Here is a 22,509-nt window from a genome sequence, read left to right as displayed (position 1 = left end):
TCAGAGTTATCATGGACACATGATGGGCACGTACAACATGCCATTATTAATTCAATGGATCTCACATTATTCACAGGGTTACATGTAAAAAAAAATCATACATAAGAATAGATATGTAATCATTTTCAACTTAGGTGGCCTTAGGAATGCATTGAAAGAATACAGTGTTACTAGTAACAAAATTTACTTTTTCTATTAGGTCAAGGAAAATCAAACAAACTAGGATGACTTTTGTGTTTTACAAAAAACATTTTAAGTGACCTAAATTTGTAAATTTGTTATCAGTAATAAAGTATTATTAAATAATATAATTATACTGTGGCATAGTAAATATAGATTTTGACCTTAAGGCATATCTGATCCTTTTCCTTTATTGGAATTTGTCTTATATCAATAATGTTAATAAAGATGAATACACAAAATGTATTTTCTGTATAACATTTTCCCTGAAGTGCATAAGGAAACAATCCACTGAGGTATGAAGTGGGAATCTGAGTAGTAAACAGCGAAGTGCCTGGATACAATTTCAATACAGTGGGATATAAATTAAAATCACTTGTTACGCATTTGAAGGAATATCAGCTAGGTTTTTCTTTTTTTTCCTGAATGCTGGTCCAATTAGTATTGATATAGGAAGAACCATAGATTTTAATAACTTCAAATTATTTATCGAGAAATCAAAGCTTATATAAACATACCCTAAATTTAATTTTAAAAATATTAAAACTTCACATTAACTTTGCAACCAATAAGGTTTCTTTCCTCTTAAATGTGTGAAGTTTGTTGGCTGTCATAACTGTGGAAATTGGTGTGTAATTTTATTATGTGCTTTGTCTAGTGGTGCCGTGAAACATATATGGAGATAGAAGACATTTTAATTAAAGGCCAAACTCACAACCCCCCCCCCCACACTTTGACATTTTCTTCTTAAGTGGTTCTAGCAATTCATTAGGCAACAAAATTGGCTTACATAATTCTGAATTTCCAAATCATAGGAACACTAACCCTCCAACCCATGCTCTGAAATAAAATAAATTTAGATGCCAACTTTTGAAAGTTGTGGAAAACTCAGGTTTTCTTTTGCCCTCACATATCTTATGGCTCTGGGCAATAGTTTACTGTGTGCCGCTTTTCAAGGGTTAGAGTGTAGAGCACTTCCTTGCACATCCACAAAACCTGTAGCTTCTTCTGCCCTGGTTTAACGTCAGAGACTGAAGGATGACGATGCCTTTGATTACTCGTGATGGGTTCTTACCCTTGGCTTTAGCTGGCAGTGTTTTGTAGCTGTGATCAGATAATTTTTTTCATAGTACTTAAGCAGTGCTGAGTGGTGAGAGCTAAATGAGTCAATGGTTATACAGAGCGGGAAATTACTGTGAATATCATCATTTTTTTTAATGAAAAGAATGTTATTTGGTCCTTGCTGTAGGTGCAGTTTGATTTTCTGCTTGCTGTAGCCTGATTTAACTTCTGTCTTGGGACAAAAGAATGTCAAATGGATTGAACCTTGAATAAATAAGACTGAGAGCATTTCTCTAAGACCTTCAGAAAGCAGAAATTTGCATAGGGTACAGTCTAAAAATTCTTAAAAACCCTGTGGGGATGTGTTTTATAGTAGATAAAGGAGACTTAGCTTCCAATGACACAGTCCCCCCAAAGGCCCTGAATGATAAAGAACAAAGTTAAAAACAGAACAGGAAAAGGCACATCTCCTTCTGAGGCATGAGCTTTACTGTAGGATCTAGCAAATGCCAGTGACCTTCACTTGGACTTATTTAGAACACACGTTGAGCTAAGATAAGCTCTGTTCTTAGCTACCACGATATTCATATCTAGTCCCAATTTAAAAACAAAAAAACAGAAACTACTTCGATTTAAGCCTCCTGAGAGAGAAGTTTGACGTCTTCAACCTGAATTGCACAAGCCCTTGCACAAAGCCCCACGTGAAATAGAAAAGATGTAATCTAAGTGAGGAGTGAAAGAACGTCATATGAAGTATACATAGGCTCTGGTTTTCAAAGAGTGAAACGCAGACTCAGCTCTTCAGAGCGGTAAGGATGAAATCCTGACAGAATGTTCTTTGGCACGTGACTTTCTTTTAATAGAGCTCAACAAGAGAAGGTTTGAAAAGCATTTTAAATGTAAAAACTGTATGTAGGTAATATTCTACGTAGCTGAAATTGGCTTGTTTATAAAGGAATAGAAAAAGTTTGTAACCAGCCAATCAGAGTAAAATTAGGTGTCATCTCTCTCTTAGATTTTTAAAGAGGCTTTTTAGTAACTGTGGTGTTTATCCTGTTGGGCTTACTTCAGCCATAATGCAGGTCCATGAAGATTTCTTCTATTATAAGACAGGAATATACAGACATGTTGTCAGCACAAATGAAGAACCAGAAAAGTACAGAAAACTTCGGACACATGCAGTTAAACTCACTGGGTAAGGCAATTACTTTAAATTTTTACATATATATATATATATATATATATATATATATATATGTAATGTGTAAACTGAATTCAAGAGTAGAAAGAAACAGCCATATATTATTGATTAATTGATTAATTGGTTGGTTAACAACTTATGAGTATTCAGTTACATTCTTTGAGCCTGTATCTGATATCTTTGGTTGCTTTGGATAACTTATTTTCATCTGTATATTCTCCATTTGCACTTCCATATTACCTTTAGAAATTTAATCTCATATATCTGTATCCCACTCTGACTAGCATTTCCCATTTTTCTAGTTTATATTCTTTTCTATCTTGGTATTCAGCAGCTCTTCATATGTTATAATAAATTATGCATTCAACTTTAATTGTTATAAGGCCATAGTCAGTCTTTATAACTACCTTTATACACACCCTGCAGTAGTCAGAGATTTTTAGAAGAACAGAAGAGATAGGATGAACATGTGAAAATGCCTTCAATAGACTTATACAAAGCAGTTTCCTTGAATATGAGAGGTTGACAACCCAGTAGTTGCTTGGTCCTTGAAGCCAGGTTCCTGCGCACTGGCATAGATCCACATTGGCCATGTCCTCTCAGGCAGGACAAGAACCCACTAGTTATTCAGTCCACAAGACTGAGTGAGTGATTCAGCAGTTCCTGTCTGGCCCGTAAAACTGGGAAGGTTCCTCGAGACCTAGATCTCAGTCAGTGATGGAGCCTGGATGCTGGTTCTGACATCAGCTATGGAAACAGCAGGAGCAGTAGCCACGGGATAAATCAACTTGGCAGTGTGCAGGAGGGAGGGGCAGGCAAGAGGGACGACAATAACCATCCTGTGTCATGGTCTCTTCTTTTAAACCAGGGCTGCTTCTGAAGGTGCTGCCTACACTTGGATGGTCTTTCTGTCGATAAGGCAAACAGGATGATTCTATAGTTTAGTTTCCCTACTTAGCTAAGGTGATTTTAATTTATGGCCAGTTGGCATTAAAACCAACCATCACCATACCTTCCACTTTTCTTCTTTGCCTAAATCACTGTTTTATCCCGTCAAATTTAAAAATAAAAATATTTGTGAAAACTATGTTAATTTTACTTTTATATCATTTTATAATGATAACTTTCTGTGGGATGTCTTATGCTAATTGCCTTCTAAATGCCTATTCTCTTTGCTTCTTCATTTTCAAATTGTTTTCTCAAAACCATGGATGCACCTTCTTGTTCTTAAATGATAATCGTATGTGTGATATCACTGACGAGTTTGAAACCATCAGAACACATTTCCTGGAGTCACACGTCACTCTCAGCATATGTTGTCTTTATTTTGCAGATCGTACCCAGAAACCCTGTGTCTTTCTCCCTAAGTTTCTCTTTCCCCTACCCTCTTACAACTACTCAGAGACTTCCTGAGGAGTTTTCTCTCTTTCTTCTTAGGATTAGACGTCATGTGAGTACATGCCCTTATTTTTCAGTTCTCAACTTTTAAGAGCAAAACCTTTATTCTTTGTTTGGTTGTTCTGTTTTTGCTTTGCTTTTTCAAGACAGCTTTTGTTTGTTTCATTGTTTTATGTGGAGCCTGGCTGTTCCTGGAACTCTCTCTGTAGACCACGCTGGTCTCAAACTGAAAGATCTGCCTGCCTCTGCTTCCTAAGTGCTGAGGAAACTTTATTCTTAACTTCTTCCCAATTTTCTAATGTTCTCACTCCAGGACAGGCTTTGCCTGCATTCACTGTCCTCAAAACTTCTTCCCCAAAGTCTTTCTTAACCACGCTGCTTATTTTCTCGTGCCTATTCACCTTATTACCTTTCTAAGACCTGCTTGTTCCAAGGTTATTGGTTACTTCTTCCTTGTTAAAACCACTTGTCAGATTTTCCTCTTGCCCCTCCTTTCCTTGTGACATTCTCATAGTTGCTGCAGTTTGCCTGGTTTCTTTTCCCCCTCTTATTCCGGCTCTCACTGTTGTAGATGCTAAATCCTGGCCTCAGGACTTGCTCTCTTTTTCCTACTTGTCTCACCTGTTTTCAATGAACTCTGTCCTCTCTGAACTCTTTCTCACTTTTAGCACCAGATGAAAGCTGGCATCAATTAAACAATATTGTCAAGTTAGACCCCCTCTTCTGAACTCCAGACATGTATATTCTGTGTTCTAGCAACATCTCCCAATGCAGAAGATGGACACCTCAAACTTAACACTTCTGAAACGGGGCTCTCTGTCTTCCTCTTTCTCAGCAGCATTTTCTCAGACTCGACGAAAACTCTCCTCCCACATGGTATTGTGGGAAAGGTTGGAATTATTTCTTATTCCTTTCCTTAAAACCCACTTTGAGTATATCCATCAACACTGTCTTCAAAACCAAGGGATAAAACCTTTTTATCCCCTGTATTATCTCTGCCTGAATGTCCATGACTCTTATTTTGTATCTGGATTACTGATAGGTATTCCAGATAATTGTATTTTTAATATAGAAACCAGAGTTTCATTGTAAAACGTTACTCAGATCTAATTTGCTTAGAACTAGTGGTTCATGATTTTCTACTTCTCTTGGAGTGAATCTGAAGTTCTGTTGCCTACTACACTAACACAGCTACCAACTTTCTGATGTCAAATTCTAATAACTCTCCTTCCATCCAATGTGTTCTTCTACCAAATAACCAGTCCCTTGGTGTATACACCTCATCTAGTCTGCCCACATTTACTGTGGTGCAGTGAAAGACACCCTGCTTCCTGGTTGAGGAGGTTTGAAATCCCGATGACGCTCCTAGGAAACCAAGACGATCACTGGCCCGCAGCTCTCCATAGGTGTGTGACCATCAGTCGTGCAAGGGCAGTGCCCCAAGCCTCTCCACAGGTAGAAGACTTGACCACAGGTCATGTAGGTCCAAAACAGACCTCCATTATAATGAAGTACCTAAAGGCCTTGAGGCTTAGCCAATGTAGCTTTCCTTCCCAGACACTCCTTCCTGCCAAAGGTATTTCATCTCTGGCCCATTCTTGAGAAGTGGGGTAGGTTTAACTTATCCACTTTCCGCCATGACAATAAACGTCTTGAAACCACAGACTGTCTCCTTTCATGGGATCCATCTTGGGAAGCCATAGAGAAGCCCTTCACCAGGGTCTAATCTCCTGCAGAAGGCCTCCCTGCTTACCCAGCAGCGGCTGCCACTAAGCTCAAGCCTACAGCTGTCCAGCCAAAGACTCTTCCTACAGGACCAGCCGGGCATTTCCCCATTTGCCCCTCCGCCCTGGCTAGATTCAGCCCCGTGGGCCCCCACTCCATTCTCAGCTCTTCCGCAGCATCCCAGTGGTGCCATGATGCCCAAGAGCCTGAGAACTGACGGCCCTGGCTTTCTTGCAGCTTGGGGACCCCCAAGGCATCTCAGGCTGTGTCTTCCCCAAACCCCAGGCGGTATCCTGTAGCTTCCAATAGCCCCACACCACCCTGGCAGATGCAGAGTGGGATAAATGCAGTCAAACTTCCCCTGTCTTGCCTCCCAGAGTGGCCGGAGCCCTGTGGCGGAATGGATGTGGGACCCCACTAATCCTACAATTTATTTTATCAGTGTGACTTCTCTAAATGTTCTATGGGACCCATTATTTACTCTGTCTTCCATTAGTTCTTCTTTTCCTTATCTATCCATCTGTTTCTCTACAGTTTTATATAGCTATGAATTTCTTCCTTAGTGAGTAATTTAACAATCTCTTCTTGTTGATCATGTATTATCTAAGTTGACGCTTCTTGTGACCAGGTCTGTTTGCACGATGTGTGTATGTTACAAAGTCATCTAATCCAATGTTAACTCATGATAACTGTTTAAAAATACCTTTTACTATTGAAAAGTGACTTTTAAGCTTCTGTTCTTAGCTAGTTTTCAGTTGTTACTATTAATCTTTAGTAGGGCGATTTTTAGTTTAAAAATAAGAGAGGGGAAAAGTGGAGAAAAAAGCCAAGGTGCTCATAGCTTTGATTCAAGTTTGTGGACAATGGACCTGTGATCACAGGACCCTTCTTTTTTCTTTCTTCCTAGAGGCTTATCTGGTTCTGTTCTCAGTTTGCACAAGGCTCTTCGAGCCTTCTAATACATCTCTCGCAGGTGTTTGATACCGTGCATGGTTTTTCAGCCATTACTCTGGATGCTGCTGGAATTTCCAATGTAGTTTTGATTCTGATCATTCGTGGATAGTTTGGGAAGGGAATAGAGTCTGCAAATGGTCTCACTGTAAAGATCTTGAGAGAAATTTCTACAAACTCTGACATAACTTTCAACATGGATTTAAGTATTCAGGTGAAGTAAGGACTGGGTTGAACTGAATGTCTCTTCTCAATGTCCGGTCTTATTTTGATATAGTGCAAAATGAGTCTTTCTGTTGTTCCATGAGGTAATTTTTTATATCATGACTGCTTCAATCAGCAAAGATAGAAAAATAAGGAATTGGTGCTTAAAGTTTGCCTTTGTGTGTGTGTGTGTGTGTGTGTGTGTGTGTGTGTGTGTGTGTGTTACTCATGTAGTGAATTTCAGGAAGTGAATGGACTATAAATGGACACGTCTGTGACTTTATAATGTGTCATTGTGATTCAAGATTAATTCTAATTTGGTCCTACACTCCATCAGCTTAACTTTTATTTTTCTAATCTTAATCTGTGTCATTTATATCCATTTCTGTCTTCGTCTGGTGATATCCTTGGTCCCAAAAATCTTCTTCATAAAACCTTATGTGGTAGGTGTATTTTTCTCTTTCAGAGCTCCCTGATTTATGGCAACTCCTCACTGCCTGTCCCTACTGCTTTAGTGGGCGCGGAGTCTGTTATCCTCACTCATTAGCTCACAGGCTGTGGTGGACAGAGATGGAATGTGTTTCCATTCTATCACTGCTGCTGTTCGCAGTGCCGTGCCCACATCCCGAAGCTCCTGGGATTTGGAACCTTTAAAAATGTATCTCCTCTCCGTGACAATTGACAAAACTAACTTTGTTGGTAGGAATATGTCTATATTTTAACAAATGTTTTAGGCCATCTGGCATTGTTTGGTGCCCCGGAGCCATAGATTTTAATTCCTTGCTCCACCATCAATTCCTTATTTGGTAATTACTACATCCAGGAGATAAGTGCATTAGTGAGTTAGAGAGTAATCAAGTATCTCAAGAAAGTTAATGTCCCTTATCTGCAGAGCTCGATATGCTTTTGTGAAGTGCCTAACAAATTTATCTGAACAAACTGCTGTCCTTTGTGTAGAAGTCAAAGCTAAAGCTATTAGGTTTAATTTACTTGAACAAATGAATTTGAGCTTATATTAAGTGCTTAGCACTAGGGAACAAAAGCTCGAATAATGTGTAGTCTCATTTCTCAGAAATTACGGTTAATTCTCATTGTCATTTCTATTGGATTGAGAAATTCCTCAGAAATCAATGAGGTCCGCTTTAGGGTGTGTCTGTAAGCACTTTGCCGAGTGGATCAACTGAGGTATGCGCAGGCTGTACTTTCAACGTGGTCTGTATTTTCAGACTGGGTACTGAGGGGAAACAGAGTTGGTGGAGTACCAGCATTTTTCCCCATGCTTTCTGCCCCACCAAGATGTGAACAAGTTCTCCTAATGGCAGATGTGAGTCAGTTTTGCTGCTATGCCTTACACTTGATCTTAGCCAAAAGGCCGAGAAGCGATTGTTGCTAGGCCTTAACCACCAAGATGAACTGTATCTTCTTAACCCATAACTCGATGTATGACCTTCTTCCTTTGTTTCTTGGTAGACATTTGGTATCAGCCATGAAAACGTAGCTAACCCAGAAAAATGAGGCACAGACATATATAACTGATTCTATTGGAAGGCAGCAAAGACTGTCTTCCTGTGTACGAAGCATAGGACAGTGAAAGACATACATACATCTAGAATATAACACTCTACTTTCTCTCTTTTTTACTCCCCAGACATCTCTTGATACTATTTGGGGGATGACACACTAAATAAAAAAAATACTATATCTTTAAACAGAGTTATTTCCTATACTACAAATTAGAAAATATCACTGCCAAAACTAAGGAGTCCCTTTGGTTTCAAGATGGATCCTAAGTTTCAAGATGTTGGAACATGAAAACATTGCATTTAAGTAACAAAAAGATATTCTTTGAGATACTTCATTCCAGCCCATGGCCCCTATGTTGCAATCCCACTGCCTTGTCATGGTTCATCCATATCCCTGAGACTTACCTGAAATCCAAAATTGGCAATGCACTGCACGAATGGTGTTTACTTTGCAAGTGTTTCTCAAGAATTGCTGAGAGAATTCAGTGATTAAATGCAGTATTTGAAATTCTAGATAATTATAATAAAAAAAAACAAGTTTTTACTCTCCCTTATTTTCATCTCCGTAAAATACAATTACATCAAAACTATGCTCTCCATATTGCCAAAGGAAAATAATGCTTCAAGTTGTTACTTTGTTATGTATAGCTAATGTCTCACTTATCACATTTTTGAACAAATGGTTAAGTAGTGAGGTTTTATCCATGGGTGGAACAGACAAAGACTCTGCCCCCACCAAACCGAAAGCCTGATAAGTGCTTACATAACTATTCAACAACTAAAATTGTATTTTGTAAGTACTAGAATACAGATACTGGACGCTGTTGTCCAGAATCAGTAGCATGAAGAATTTTTTAAAACTTATGAACATTATCTAGCAAATGAGAAGACAAACTAAAGTGATATGAAGCCTGATTGGGTACAGAAATCATAATAGTCAAAGAAAGGCAAAGAGGAGAATTAACAAAGCAATTTCCTGAGTGGTTTGTGATTTATTGCTCTTTAGATAAAATTGAGTTAATTTAATTTAAATTATTCACCCACAGATATCCCAAAAATTTATGCTGAAAAATGATTTAAAACTTTAGTATATTTCCTATAATCATTGTAAAGAAATCTGTGATATGAAAAACTCCAGGGGAAGGATAGGGATGCAGCTCAGTGACACATTATTCACTCAGTAGATGTGAGGTCTCAGGTTTGATCTTTGACAATCCCACCCACTGACCAATAAAGATAAATGACAGAGCCAGCAAGTGTAGGTATATTGATCTTAGGACAGAAAACCAATAAAAGCTGAAGACGGATAGTATTAAAAATAAGAAGAAAAGCATTGAAACTAAGGCATGAGAAATCCAATGGCTGATGAACTAAGGAAGAGTCCAGAGTGATGGATCAGGGAAGGCTGGCAAGGAGGAGTGTTGAGAACTTTAGAAAGCTGAAAGAGGTTGGAATCCAAAGAGCACATGAGCCTTGTTTTGATATCCTGGTAACTTCCTTGTGTCAGGACAGTATATAAGGATAAACCAAAATGCTTCAGTGTTTAGGGCAGAGATATCTTGATGAAGAATGGTTCTTTTGTCTCTTTGGAGCATAAGATTACATTATTTGTACAAGAGAGCCAGGAATTAGATTTCATTGCCAATAATTTGAGGGAAAAAAGAATTGTTGGCAATGGGCTTCTAGATATTTAGGAAATAGAGGCGACTAGGAAGCAAAAGGAATTGACATTTTTTGGTCATGGAACCACCCTGTTCTCTGTGCAGTGGTGGGCCACTGCTGATGTTAGAGACAAACAAAACTAATGATGTTGGGGATGGGTATCATCAAAGAGTCAGAAAAGCTGTTTCCTCCATCCACACCTAGACCTTCATGGAGACATGGCTGGCTAACACATCCATCAAAGTTGAGTTCACAGTGGTCTCCAAGGAATGCAGGTGTATAGTCACAGAGGTAAGCTCCAAGAGCATCTTGACACCACGTAGACAGGGCTCGTATCCACATTCTTTATTTCCAACTCACAGTTCACACCACAATACTCCTGAGGACAGACACACATGAATCTTCCTGTCATTGAGGTCAGAACTAGTACTGCGATACTCGGGTAGCAGACTCACAGGAACAGTGTAAGGCTTTGGTGCCACTTTGTTGTTCAAAACTTTGTCACAATATACAGTTATGTGAAGACGCTATTGACATCTACATTTGTCACTGCTGGACTTGATACACAGTTAACCTATGTGAGACAAACATGAATGCATGTAGTTGCAACCCCTACTAATTTGAGAGGGGGGAATGTGCTGAGCTTTAGTACCCACGAGGGTCACCCGCTTCTCAGAGATGAATGGAAGGGGTGGGGGAGGGGCTGTGTGAGGGAGAGACTGGGAGGAGCGGGAGCAGAGATACGGATGTAAAGTGAATAAATAAATAAATTCATAAAGAATAAAGCATCAGAAAAGCAAGGTGTTGAGGATGTGCTATAAAAATTACAGAAACTTTATAATATAGGAAAAAAAAACCAGCAATTTAGGAATTTAGAGAGTAGAAAAGGAAGTGAGCTAGAAACCATGACCATTTTTATTCTCAGTGATTTCATTTCTTTAATTATTTTTTACTAAATTTAGAAACAATTATAGAAAAATGTCATGTACTAATAAAGAAATAGTATTATACAGGTTAAATACTTTCTGGCCGAGCTACTAAACACCCTGATTATTTAAAATAGATGCTTAATTGTTTTCTCACACTATTTGTGTACTGTATGGTCAGAAGCCATATCTATCTATCTATCTATCTATCTATCTATCTATCTATCTATCTATCATCTATCTATCTATCTTTCTATCTACCTATCTATCATTATTATCATCTAGCTATTATGGATCTATATACCTATCTATCACCTATCAACATACTTATCTGCCATTTATCTGTATGGTAATTGTCACCTCTCTATGCATCTACTTGCTCACTAATGTATCTTAAAACTGTTCCTTCAGGTTGATTTACCAGGATCTTATCCTGTATTTTTGCATATGTAAATTTCAATGATTTTCGGAACATAAAGTGATTGAATGATTATAAAATCGTCTGACATAGTTTTTATTAGGCCACTAACCTTTTACCAACATGCTATTTTGATCTCTATCTTTTAAAATAGCAATTGAAAGGTAAGCCTGAATTTTTAGACAATGTTATGTTTAATGCCTGGACAACTCATTACTTGTGAGTAGGAGTTTCAGTTAGATTTTTAATGCACAGATTTAAGATAATTGGGTGAACATTTCTACTGTGATGATTTAATGAGTGCATATAGATATGTAATTGTAATAAGTAATACAGACTGAATAAATTATTTAATTTGTGTGTTAAAATGACATCCAAGTGCAAAATGGTTTTTATTTCACTTTTCTTTGTAATGGGTATGTGACAATATACCTGATATGAAAATATACTCTAATTCTTCTTGGGAAAAAATTGATCAGAGAAAGATTTAATATTTTTGAAGTCTTGCATGTATTTGTAACACACTCAAACATACAAATAATCGCATAGTTTATAATGTTAGTATATAGTATGTATAATAAGTTATATCGAGGTATATTTTTTAAAATAGTGTTTGCTGTTTATGATCAATGAAATGATTTACTTTATCAACCTTTACATTCTTGGATTTTATAATTTGCAAGCTATCTCACTAATTCAAGAAATATTTGCAATGGGTAACATTTCAAAGATTTGAGTTCGTATCATGTAAACTTGTGTCTGTTAGCATACCATTATTACACTATATCAATCTTGTTATCACCTTTTCATATGCAATTACTCATAGAAAAACATTAATGAAATCTTAATTTTTGTTTATAAAAGCTGAGGTGTTCACGAACATTAGTGAAATTTTAAAAGGGAGATTGCATTGATAGGAATTAGAATATATTATTATATAATAAGAGTTTAATGAGAAACAAAAGGTGATTTAATGCTTATTAAATTGTTCAGATTTCAGAGCTCCTTTTTCCTGAGATAAAATCTCATTACTCTCCCCTCCTGTATGTTGATCGCTCCCAAGTTTTAAGCTTCAACGACTTTTGGTTCATAATTCAAGATTGATTGACTTGACAGTATAGATCCATCTGATTATGATTTGAAAAATACAATTTTTAGTAAGCTTGAATTTTTAAATCGATATTAATATAAATTTAATTTAAATGCATACCGGAGTAAGTAAACACTTGTCATGGAACCACTGATGTTATTTACAGCAGTAGACTCCTCACAGAGATGCTGTCAATGGTCGAGAATTAGCTCTAACGTGCAGAGGCTCACAGGCTTCATTTACATAGTCAGCTCTCTTTCAATTTTCATTTACAGAGGAAAGGCAATTTAAAAATTGTCTCATTATTGTCTTTTATGATTTTGGTAAAAGATTATGATACATTGTGAAATAAATAGAATAACAGAATAATAAATAAACAAAAGCTTCTGGAGATATTTATAAAGTAAATTTTCATTTAAGAAGCTTACATTAAATGTAAATATTTCATATCAACACTATTCTCATAGTGTATTATACATATTATAAATAGGTGTGCTTTTGTTATTTTTTAACTGTCTTGGAATGGCAGAAAATGAGAACATCTAATATGTAAACTGCTCATTTTACATTGGTAAATGCTAATGTATTTTAACTCTATTGCTTTTCATAAAATTAATTTATTTGGAGTGTTTTCTAGTATAAAGACAGTGTGTTTCTGCATAAAAATTTCCTGTTTACAAAACTTATTTTTGCAGAAGTATCAAGGGATTCACAATGGTTAAAATATAAGATTAAACAAAGTCTGGTTCCATAGAGCTGTAGTCACAGAGTTCCTGAAGATATGGCAGAACAATTGCAAGTTTAACGATGGCTTTAGTTATAGAATTGACTGAGAGGCAGCCAGTGGGACCCCATTGCAGAATGCAAATGTGTGGGAGGCAGTCGCTTAGTGACAGAGCATTTCTGTAGCCTGTCCTAGTTTTCACTCTCCCACACTACAAAAATAAATGAGCAAACAAATAAATAAAAGAACCCCCCAATGACTAACTAGAGAAACAAAAATCAATCAATCAATCAATCAATCAAAGTTTCATACACAGTTGAGACTGACTGGACTGACTGGTAAGAAGAAAAATGCAAAATAAGATAAAGTAGAACATCAGAAAACAAAAAAATTGAATCTAACTAAGTTAACAGAAGAATATACATTTTATAAAAAAAAACCCCACAATTCTCAACCTCCAATTTATAGGAAATAGGTTAATAAATCTAGGGTAGTGTCATAAAATACTTACTGACCTCTTATTAGAAAGTGTTCTATAGTATGGTTACTTTTAATAATAATTTCTTCTTATTATAAAAAACTTTAATTTATAATCAACAATAAAATTTATAAAAACAATTCATTAAAATATAATAAACAATAAAATTAATATAATTTAATTGTAATAAATAATTTGTTATTATATATTGATAATATAAATTATTAAGTCAGCATTGATTTTCCATAAGATCTCTTTCAGTTCATAATAGCCTTAGACTCAGGTAGAAGTTTTCTACTACAATCTTAGCTTCCTTACTTTATCTGGCTTGCTTTCTCTTTGGTTGTATAACACCTCATTTTACTTGTTGTACATATTTCTCATTGTTTCCCACTCATGTCAATGTTATGAAAGTCAAACTTTTTTCAGTCTACCAATCATACAAATTAAAACTCAAGAGAATGTTCTCAATTCCTATAATAAATTTTTTCTAGGTATTAACGTTTTCTAAAGTGTCTAGTTCCTGTCTTCTTTACATTCCCTAAGACAAGGAGAAATTTGTCCAGTCTCTCATGATGGGAAACAAAAGTTCGGAGTCTTTTGGTCCCCACTTGGCTTTTTCTTCCTCTCAGGAGCCATTCACAACCAAGTTCTGCATTGAATTCTGTGCTTTTGTAACCAGATGCTAGCTCTGTTGCCAGGCCTTGTTGATACTAGCCCGTCTTTGGAACACTAATAAGACTGGTTATTCTCAGGGGCAGTCATTGTGCATCATTACAAAAAAACGTTCTCGATCCTTTTTTTATGAAGACTATATTACCTCAAGTATGGTAATTCCCTGATTGCATATTTTTCTCTCCCTTGGTAGATTTTTATTAATAATTTGAGGAGGCTCAGGAGAAACAAATTTTGGGGAATGTGGACAAGAGAAAAATTGAAACAGATGGAACAAAGAGTTTGTGGTTTCTTTGGTCATTTAAAGTCAAAGGGGATTTTATTTTCAAAGCATTTTCATCAGAAACCTACGTGACTTAAATTTTAAGAATGGCCACTCTTTGTGAAGCTTAGAGAATAAAATTATATACTTGAAATTTAGAAGAATCACAAGTAGGAAACTAATGTACACGCACCAGAGGTTTAATAGCAGACATGAGGAAGAGATTACTCAGCAGTTAAGATTGCTTGGTACTCTTGGAAAAGACAAAAATTAATTTTGTAGCAATACATGGGCATGGGTGCTCAACAGCACCTCTAACTCCAGCATCAGGATATCTGACACTCTCTTCTGTGTTCAGCAGGCATCTACAATCACATGCATATATAATGCACACACATAAATACAAGAAGAAATCTAAGAAAAATAACAGAAGCATTGCTAGACATAAGTATGAATAGGTGAACATGAGGTATAATTTTGGCAGAACGGATGGCTCATTGTAGTTTGCTGGATGTTTTGAGAATTGAAGAGAAACGTGCCAACTGTGACTCTCAAGTTTCTTCCAGGTTGTAAATATCCGCTGTTAACTGCATTGAGGAGTTACAGAAGGGTAAGAGATGGGTTTACAGAAAGAGTAGCAAGTTTATACTTAGCATGCTGACTTAGGGGAATTCTAGGATAGCTAAAATTAAAAGACAAAGCAAACACAGATATTTCAGAAATTTAAAACTGTATTTCTAAAACTCCAAAACAAAAACTTGAACAATTATTGACACTTCAGGGAAGGAAATATGGGTCAGTTTGAAGGGAGAAAAAAAGGAAGGGGCAAATGATATAATCTTATTTTTTTTTAAAAAAAAGCTTTTAAAGAGGCAAAATTGATTATATGAGCATGAAGAAATGTTAGTTTATTTTCCAATAAGGAGACTGACAATGACGTGTCTCAAAAAAAAAAAAATCACTGCTGACATTTCGTCTATAGCCCAAGTCCTGGAAGTAGAGAACTTCCCTCAGAACTGGAGCATCAGATAAGATTTCAGTGACCCTGGCTTTAAAGGTCAAGTTGAGAAATAGCCAAATAAGGAAGAAGAAAACAAGAATATTTCATGTCTGATAGATCTTGGAGCAAGAGGACTCCAAGGAAGACAAATCGCTTCATAGTGTGAAATGTCGCTTAGATGCTGGATGAATGAGATACTGAAAAACTGTACAGTGGGATTGGGGTCTTGTGTCTTAGAAAAGGGAATATTAAAAGTTACAGTTGGTTCTCACTAAATCTTTTTATTTGCATATAACTGTAGTGAAGACTCTTTTAACTCCATTTTTAAGTGTTAACAAATTTCATTTCTTCCCTGTGAGTTTTCTTGGCAATCATCTATTTTCAGAACATGTTAGTGTGTTTGTGTGTGTGTGTGTGTGTGTGTGTGTGTGTGTGTGTGAGAGATATGTGCTGAAACAGGGATAGTTAAGAGTCTCTGAAAGCATGACTGGAAAGGTGGTTCAGTGGTTAGGAATGTTTTCTTGCCGTTCGTGCAGTAGACTGGCGTTCTCTGTTCCAGGCACCCATTTTGGGTGGCTAATAACCCCCTGTAATTACAGCTCTAGGGATTCTGACAACCTTCCCTGGCATATGCAGGTGCCTACATTAGTAAAGAAACACATAGTTCTAAAATAATACCAGTGTGGAAAGATGGTTCAGTGATTAAGAGCTCTGGTTTCTCTTCCAGAGGACCAAGGCTTAGATCCCAGCTCCCACATCAGGCAGCTCGTAACTATCTGTAAGCCCAGGGCAAGGAGCTCTGAGGTCTCTGAGAATGCCAGCACTTTGATGTACACATGCTCACATATATACCTATTTATGGTTTAAAATAATAAATAAATCTTTTAAAATATAAAGGTGAAGTTAATGACTTTCCAAAATATTTGAACATTGCATAGAAGTGGGAAAATGTTGTCATTTAGTTCAGTTCGAGCCTCCCCGAGTTTTTCTGGACTTTCAATAAATTTTATTGCACAACAGCTGTGTAAAAGGCCTTCAGTTAGGTACAGAGGATACTGAGATGAATAACATGTATTGCATCAATAAATGAAGGAAATCAATGGTCTCCCTGTTTTGATGTAGATCTGTTACTCTGGGAACCCACTGGGAGGTCCCCCAGGGCTGCTGGCATTCAGAAAGTTCTACTTAGCATGTACAGGAAAGGCTCTGGAGACCGTGAAACTGATCAATGGGTTTTCTTTGCTTCTGCTTCAGTGCTGATTGACTCCTGTCATCTCTTTTGTCAGGACTGAATCAGAGTGACAAGTCCACGCCTCCCTTGTTCTCTTCTCAGACACTGTCTCTAACTGATTTGTCATCTCTGTGGCTGATCAGGTCTGCCCCCCGTTATAACCACTGTTGCTGTGATCTGCCTTTTACAAACAGTACATCAAGCAACATTAAGGGAAAAAAGCTTAATTTTGTTTTTTTTTTTTTACTTAGAAAAATGAATGATAGGGCTGTTATGAAAGAATTCTGAGAAAAAACATGTTGGTGTTCATAAAAACATTTATTAAATGTCTGTGCACACATGTAAGTGCATGTATGTGTGTGTGTATATGTGCATGTAGGTGTATGAATATGTGTGTGCACATGTGTATAGGTGTACGTATACAATTGTGTGAATGTGTATGTACATGTATGTAGGTGTATGAATATGTTTATGTGTGCACTTGTGCAGAAGTGAATGTATGTGTGTATGTGGGTGTGAGTGTGTGGGTGACTTTTTGATATCAGGTCAAGCATATGATTAATGATGACTGTGATGAAGTACTGTGCATCATAAAATACAAGAGTTCTTCACTCAACCTTGGATTGAAACGCCAGTTCTGTACTCTCTCAGCAATCTCCACTTATCACGTGGTGGTATCGCACCTTTCTCAAATATTCCACTATGATAACATGTTTCCTCCCTGCCTTGTTATGAGGTTTAGTTAAGATATATGTCTCTAGTAGGCTTATTTATGCTTCAACTTTTAAAATCTGAGCTTGCTCTTGGTCAAATTGATCCCAAAGTAAGTTTCCTTGTCCCTTAATGTGAGGCACTTTCATGCCCCCTCTGAGGGTTCTTTAATGTGTTCACCCACACAAATGCTACCCTACAGGTCTCTCTCTCTCAAAGTACAAATCAAAGGTTGACAAGAGTTGGCCACCTATTTCAACTTCTCTGGAAAGTCACGCCTGACTGGAACACAAGCCTTCTGGTTGTGTGTGGACCGGGACACAAAAGTATTATGGAAGAACTGCACCGACTATAGACAGCGGGGTCACGTGTGGCTAGCAGAGGTGTTAGCATTCAAGGAAAAGATGCTACTACTGTGACGTAACTCTGGTGAACAACAAATGCTCACAGCCCAGGCTCAGCACCAGAATAAACCATGAGTAAGAGAAGCACAGAAATTAACCCCAACTATATCTACCCAAAGCCTGGGAGTCCAGAGAACCACAGAGAAACTGCATTGAAATTCATATCACTTTAATTAGAATGGTCATAAAAACCAGGGAGTTTGGGGACTATTGCTTTCCTTCTTTCTTTCTTCCCTTCTTTCTTTCTTTCTTTCTTTCTTTCTTTCTTTCTTTCTTTCTTTCTTCCTTTCTTTCTTTCTTCCTTTCTTTCTTTCTTTATCTTTGTTTTTGTCTTTGTTCTTGCTAATAAAAGAATTTCAAAACTGACTTGGAAGAAAGAATGTAGATAATTCTCATAAAAGGCAAGAGAAAAACCATCCAGAGAGTGAAACAATAACGTTGGAATCTGCCGGGAGGAGGCAGATGGATGAGAAGAAAGAAAAGGCTGTGTCTTTTGAGTCCAAGTAAACAGACAGTCTAGTTAAGCATGTCCTTAAGCAGCTATGGGACAAACAAGCACTGCCACTGTACAAGGTAGGGTGAGAAAACCCCAAGTGTCAGGGAGAGTATGCTGAGCCTTTAGGCCAGTATTCAAAGAAAACGTTATGAACAAAGACATAAATGTTATGCTTTTCTGAGTTAGAACTCAAGAAAATGGACAGGCTTGACAATGCTGTTTGATGCAAGTTTTGTATGTGACTATGTTGAGGATGAATTTATGGTGATTATTTCCCCTGATCCTCAGTAAGTTTGCAGGTGAGTTATAGTTCCTAAGAATGGACTCCTGGCCGTGTGTGTGTGTGTGTGTGTGTGTGTGTGTGTGTGTGTGTGTAGCCCTGGCTGTCCTGTAACTCACACTAGACCAGGCTGGCTCTAACCTGCGACTAACCTTCCTCTGCCTCCCAAGTCCTGGGATTAGTTGTGTGTGCCACCACCACTTCAGCTGTGTTTACTTTTTCATTTTTCCCTAGTGAATACTTGCTCGTAGTTTTACTATTTCACGTGTATTTTGCCAAGACTAGCCCTTTAATAGGTATTTGTTGAAAGAATGAGTGCCTCTCAAAATACTAACTCTTAAGAAGTTACTTAAAGTAAACTTAGTTTTTATCACATTATTAAATTTTATTATTTTTACTTTATAAAAACTTATTATCTATTTTTATTGAATAGTTTATGTGTTTACATTTCAAATGTTATCCCCTTTCCCAGTTCCCCCTCTCCCATCCCCCCTCGTCCTTCTTCTATGAGGATCCTCTTGCTCCCACCCATCCACTCCCACGCCAATACCCTGGCATTCTACACTAGGGCATCGAGCCTCCACAGAGCCAAGGGCTTCTCCTCCTGTTGATGCCAGACAATGCCATCCTCCGCTGCAGATACAGCTGGAGCCATGGGTTCCCCCATGTGTACTTTTATGAGTAGAGACAACACTATGTGATTTTCTAATCTTTGGAGATCAGTATATCCTGCTCTTTTGACCAGAAGGAAGCAGTTTTCTCTGTGTATCTAGAAAGCTCTGAAATCTCAACCTTTTCATATGGTTAGAGGGATTTGCTATTTATTATTGAACAACAAGGATAATATGAAATTGGAAAGAATTGATGATTTATTTATAGAAAAAATTTAAGAAGGATTTACAAGGAAAGAAATTTCTTTGCCAACTACCACAACCACAAACAGATCTGCAAATAATTACAACTCTCTCTCTCTCTCTCTCTCTCTCTCTCTCTCTCTCTCTCACACACACACACACACACACACACACACACACACACACACACTATTCTGTGTCAGGGTATTAAAGAGTACATAACTTGAAGATAAAGTAATACACTAAATTAAGGTTATAAACATTGATAGAATGGGAAATCCAATCCATAGTAAAAAAGATTAGATTATTTTCTTGGAGGTTATTAAAACTTAAACTGGCTGACTATGCAGTAGTATAGCAGGTTAAACACAAAATCTTAAAATTATCTCAAGGTATATTATTAACTTGGATGTAAAGACCAGCAAAATTTGGGATCAAGATCTATTTTCAGAAAACCATATCACCGCAAGCACTCTACCTTTAAGCACATAGGTAATTCTGATTACCTATCAGAATGTTAAACTAGTATTTTATCCTGTGGTCTAGAAGTAATATTTATACATATGGAATACATATAAGTATATATATATATACATATATATATATATATATATATGAACAAACAAACCAGGAGGTTTTATTAAGAGAATGTGTTGCTATGGCAACTTACAATTTGTTCTCTGCACAGAAAAATTTGTTTATCACTGACTACCTCAATGAGAACAAGGAAAAATTCTGCTCAAGTCTATGCTGTAACAAAAAAGAAAAATGCACTAACCCCACAAAAACTTGTAGATAATAAATGGATACCATTTACTACATTAGTGACAACTTTGATTCATTCTGACCTGTAAAATATACATATTAAGTATTAATCCTACCCATCTCTTCTTTGTAACAACTTCATCCATTACATTTCAGGATATAAGAACCAGGACTATAAGAAGTAACTAGATGAACTTTTATTAGAACACACTTATGATGGCCCATGTGCTTTCTCTGTCCCAAAGTTCTCTTATTCATTCAACTGATAATGTTGTCATCAGTAACTAACATTTTAATCCTATGTGTGGCCACAATTGTCTTTCTTCCAAACTTTCACAATTTTGTAGAAATATATGAAGGAAAGATCTTTACATTAGCTTGTGATTGTCTCTGATTTACACCCTCATTTCTCCTTATGATCTTCTATAAATTATTCAAGAATTATTATGCTTTCATAACTCAGCACAGCAAGTAATGGCTCCATCCTTTCTCCCTTAAGGTCCTAGAGTTCATGGTTTATGTTATCAATTTCTTCTCAGATATTCATAACAACTTGGAAACTTAGATTCATGTTTTGTTAGTTTATCTCTTCAGGCCTCATTTTTATTATCTGTTAACTAAATATCTTAGTTTGGATAACCATTGACGTGATTGAAACACTGTGACAAAATCAATTTTGGAAGGATCAGGTTTATTTTATCTTAGAATTGTAGTTCATCATCCAGGAAAATCAGGGCAGGAATTCAAGGCAAGAATTTAGAGATGTGAACTGATGCTGAGGCCATGGAGGAATGCTGCTTATAGACTTGTTTCTTAGGCTTGCTCAGCCAGCTTTCTTATAGCAACTAGAACCACAGGCCAATGGCTGGCACCAGCACCTGTGGCTGAACCCATGTCCATTAATCACCAATAAAATGAATGCACCACAAACTTGCCCACAACCTGATCTTATGAGGAAATTTTCTCAATTGAAGTTCTTGTCTTTGAGATACTTACAGCTTGTGTCAGGTTAACAAAACCCTAGCCAGCACATAAAGATTTTAGATTAACTGCAAAGCTTTTGTAAAGCAAAAGACACTGTCATTAGGACAAAACGGCAACCAACAGATCGGGAAAAGATCTTTACCTATCCTAGATCTGATAGAGGGCTAATATCCAAAATATACAAAGAACTCAAGAAGTTAGACTCCAGAGAGCCAAATCACCCTATTAAAAATGGGGTACAGAGCTAAACAAAACATTCTCAGCTGAGGATTATCAAATAGCCAAAAAGCACCTAAAGAAATGTTCAACATCCTTAGTCATCAGGGAAATGCAAATCAAAACAACCCAGAGACTCCTCCTCACACCAGTCAGAATGGCTAAGATAAAAAACTCAGGTGACAGCAGATGCTGGCGAGGATGTGGAGAGAGAGGAACACTCCTCCATTGTTGGTGGGATCGAAAACTGGTGCAACCATTCTGGAAATCAGTCTGGAGGTTCCTCAGAAAATTGGACATTCCAGTACCTGAGGACCCAGCTATACCACTCTTGGGCATATACCCAAAAGATGCTCCAACATACAACAAAGACACATGCTCCACTACGTTCATAGTGGCCTTATTTATAGTAGCCAGAAGCTGGAAAGGACCCAGATGCCCTTCAACAGAGGAATGGATTAAAAAAAATGTAGTACATCTACACAATGGAGTACTACTCAGCTATCAAAAACAATGACTTCATGAAATTCATAGACAAATGGAATGCACTAGAAAATATCATCCTGAGTGAGGTTACTCAATCACAGAAAAACACACTTCGTATGCACTCATTGATAAGTGGGTATTAGCCAAAAAGCTCAAATTACCCAAGATGCAATCTACAGACCACAGGAAGCTCAAGAAGAAGGATGACCAAAATGTAGATGCTCCCACTCCTTCTTAAAAGGGGGAAAATATCCATAGGAGGGGATATGGAAGCAAAGTTTAGAGCAGCGACTCAAGGAATGGCCTATCAGAGCCTGCCTCACATGTGGCCCATATATATACAGCCACCAAAACTAGATAAGATTGATGAAGCTAAAAAATGCATGCTGAAAGGGACTAGATATAGATCTCTCCTGAGAGACACACCCAGAGCATGTCCAATACAGAGGTCAATGCTAGCAGAAAACCACCGAACTGAGAATAGGACCCCGTTGGGGTAATCAGAGGAAGTATTGAAAGAATTGAAGAAGCTTTCAACCCCATAAAAACAACAATGCCAACCAACCAGAGCTTCCAGGGACTAAACCACTACCGAAAGACTAT

General features: G+C 37.2%; 1 protein-coding gene and 1 pseudogene across 1 annotated transcript in view; one reads left to right on the top strand and one right to left on the bottom strand.

Moving 5' to 3' along the window:
* The window catches only part of Tinag (tubulointerstitial nephritis antigen), an 85,045-nt gene that overhangs the window by 40,353 nt on the left and 22,183 nt on the right, over positions 1–22,509 (top strand). Inside the window, exon 9 of the mRNA NM_001005549.1 lies at positions 2,314–2,437. Coding sequence (NP_001005549.1) covers positions 2,314–2,437 — 124 coding nt within the window. The remainder of the gene's footprint in view (positions 1–2,313; positions 2,438–22,509) is intronic.
* LOC120094535 (U2 spliceosomal RNA) lies at positions 7,953–8,105 on the bottom strand (annotated as a pseudogene).

This window comes from Rattus norvegicus, chromosome 8 (genome assembly GCF_036323735.1).
Source record: "Rattus norvegicus strain BN/NHsdMcwi chromosome 8, GRCr8, whole genome shotgun sequence".
Classification (NCBI taxonomy): domain Eukaryota; kingdom Metazoa; phylum Chordata; class Mammalia; order Rodentia; family Muridae; genus Rattus; species Rattus norvegicus.
Note: the sequence above shows the minus strand (reverse complement) of the source record. Positions and strands in the feature narration are given on the sequence as shown.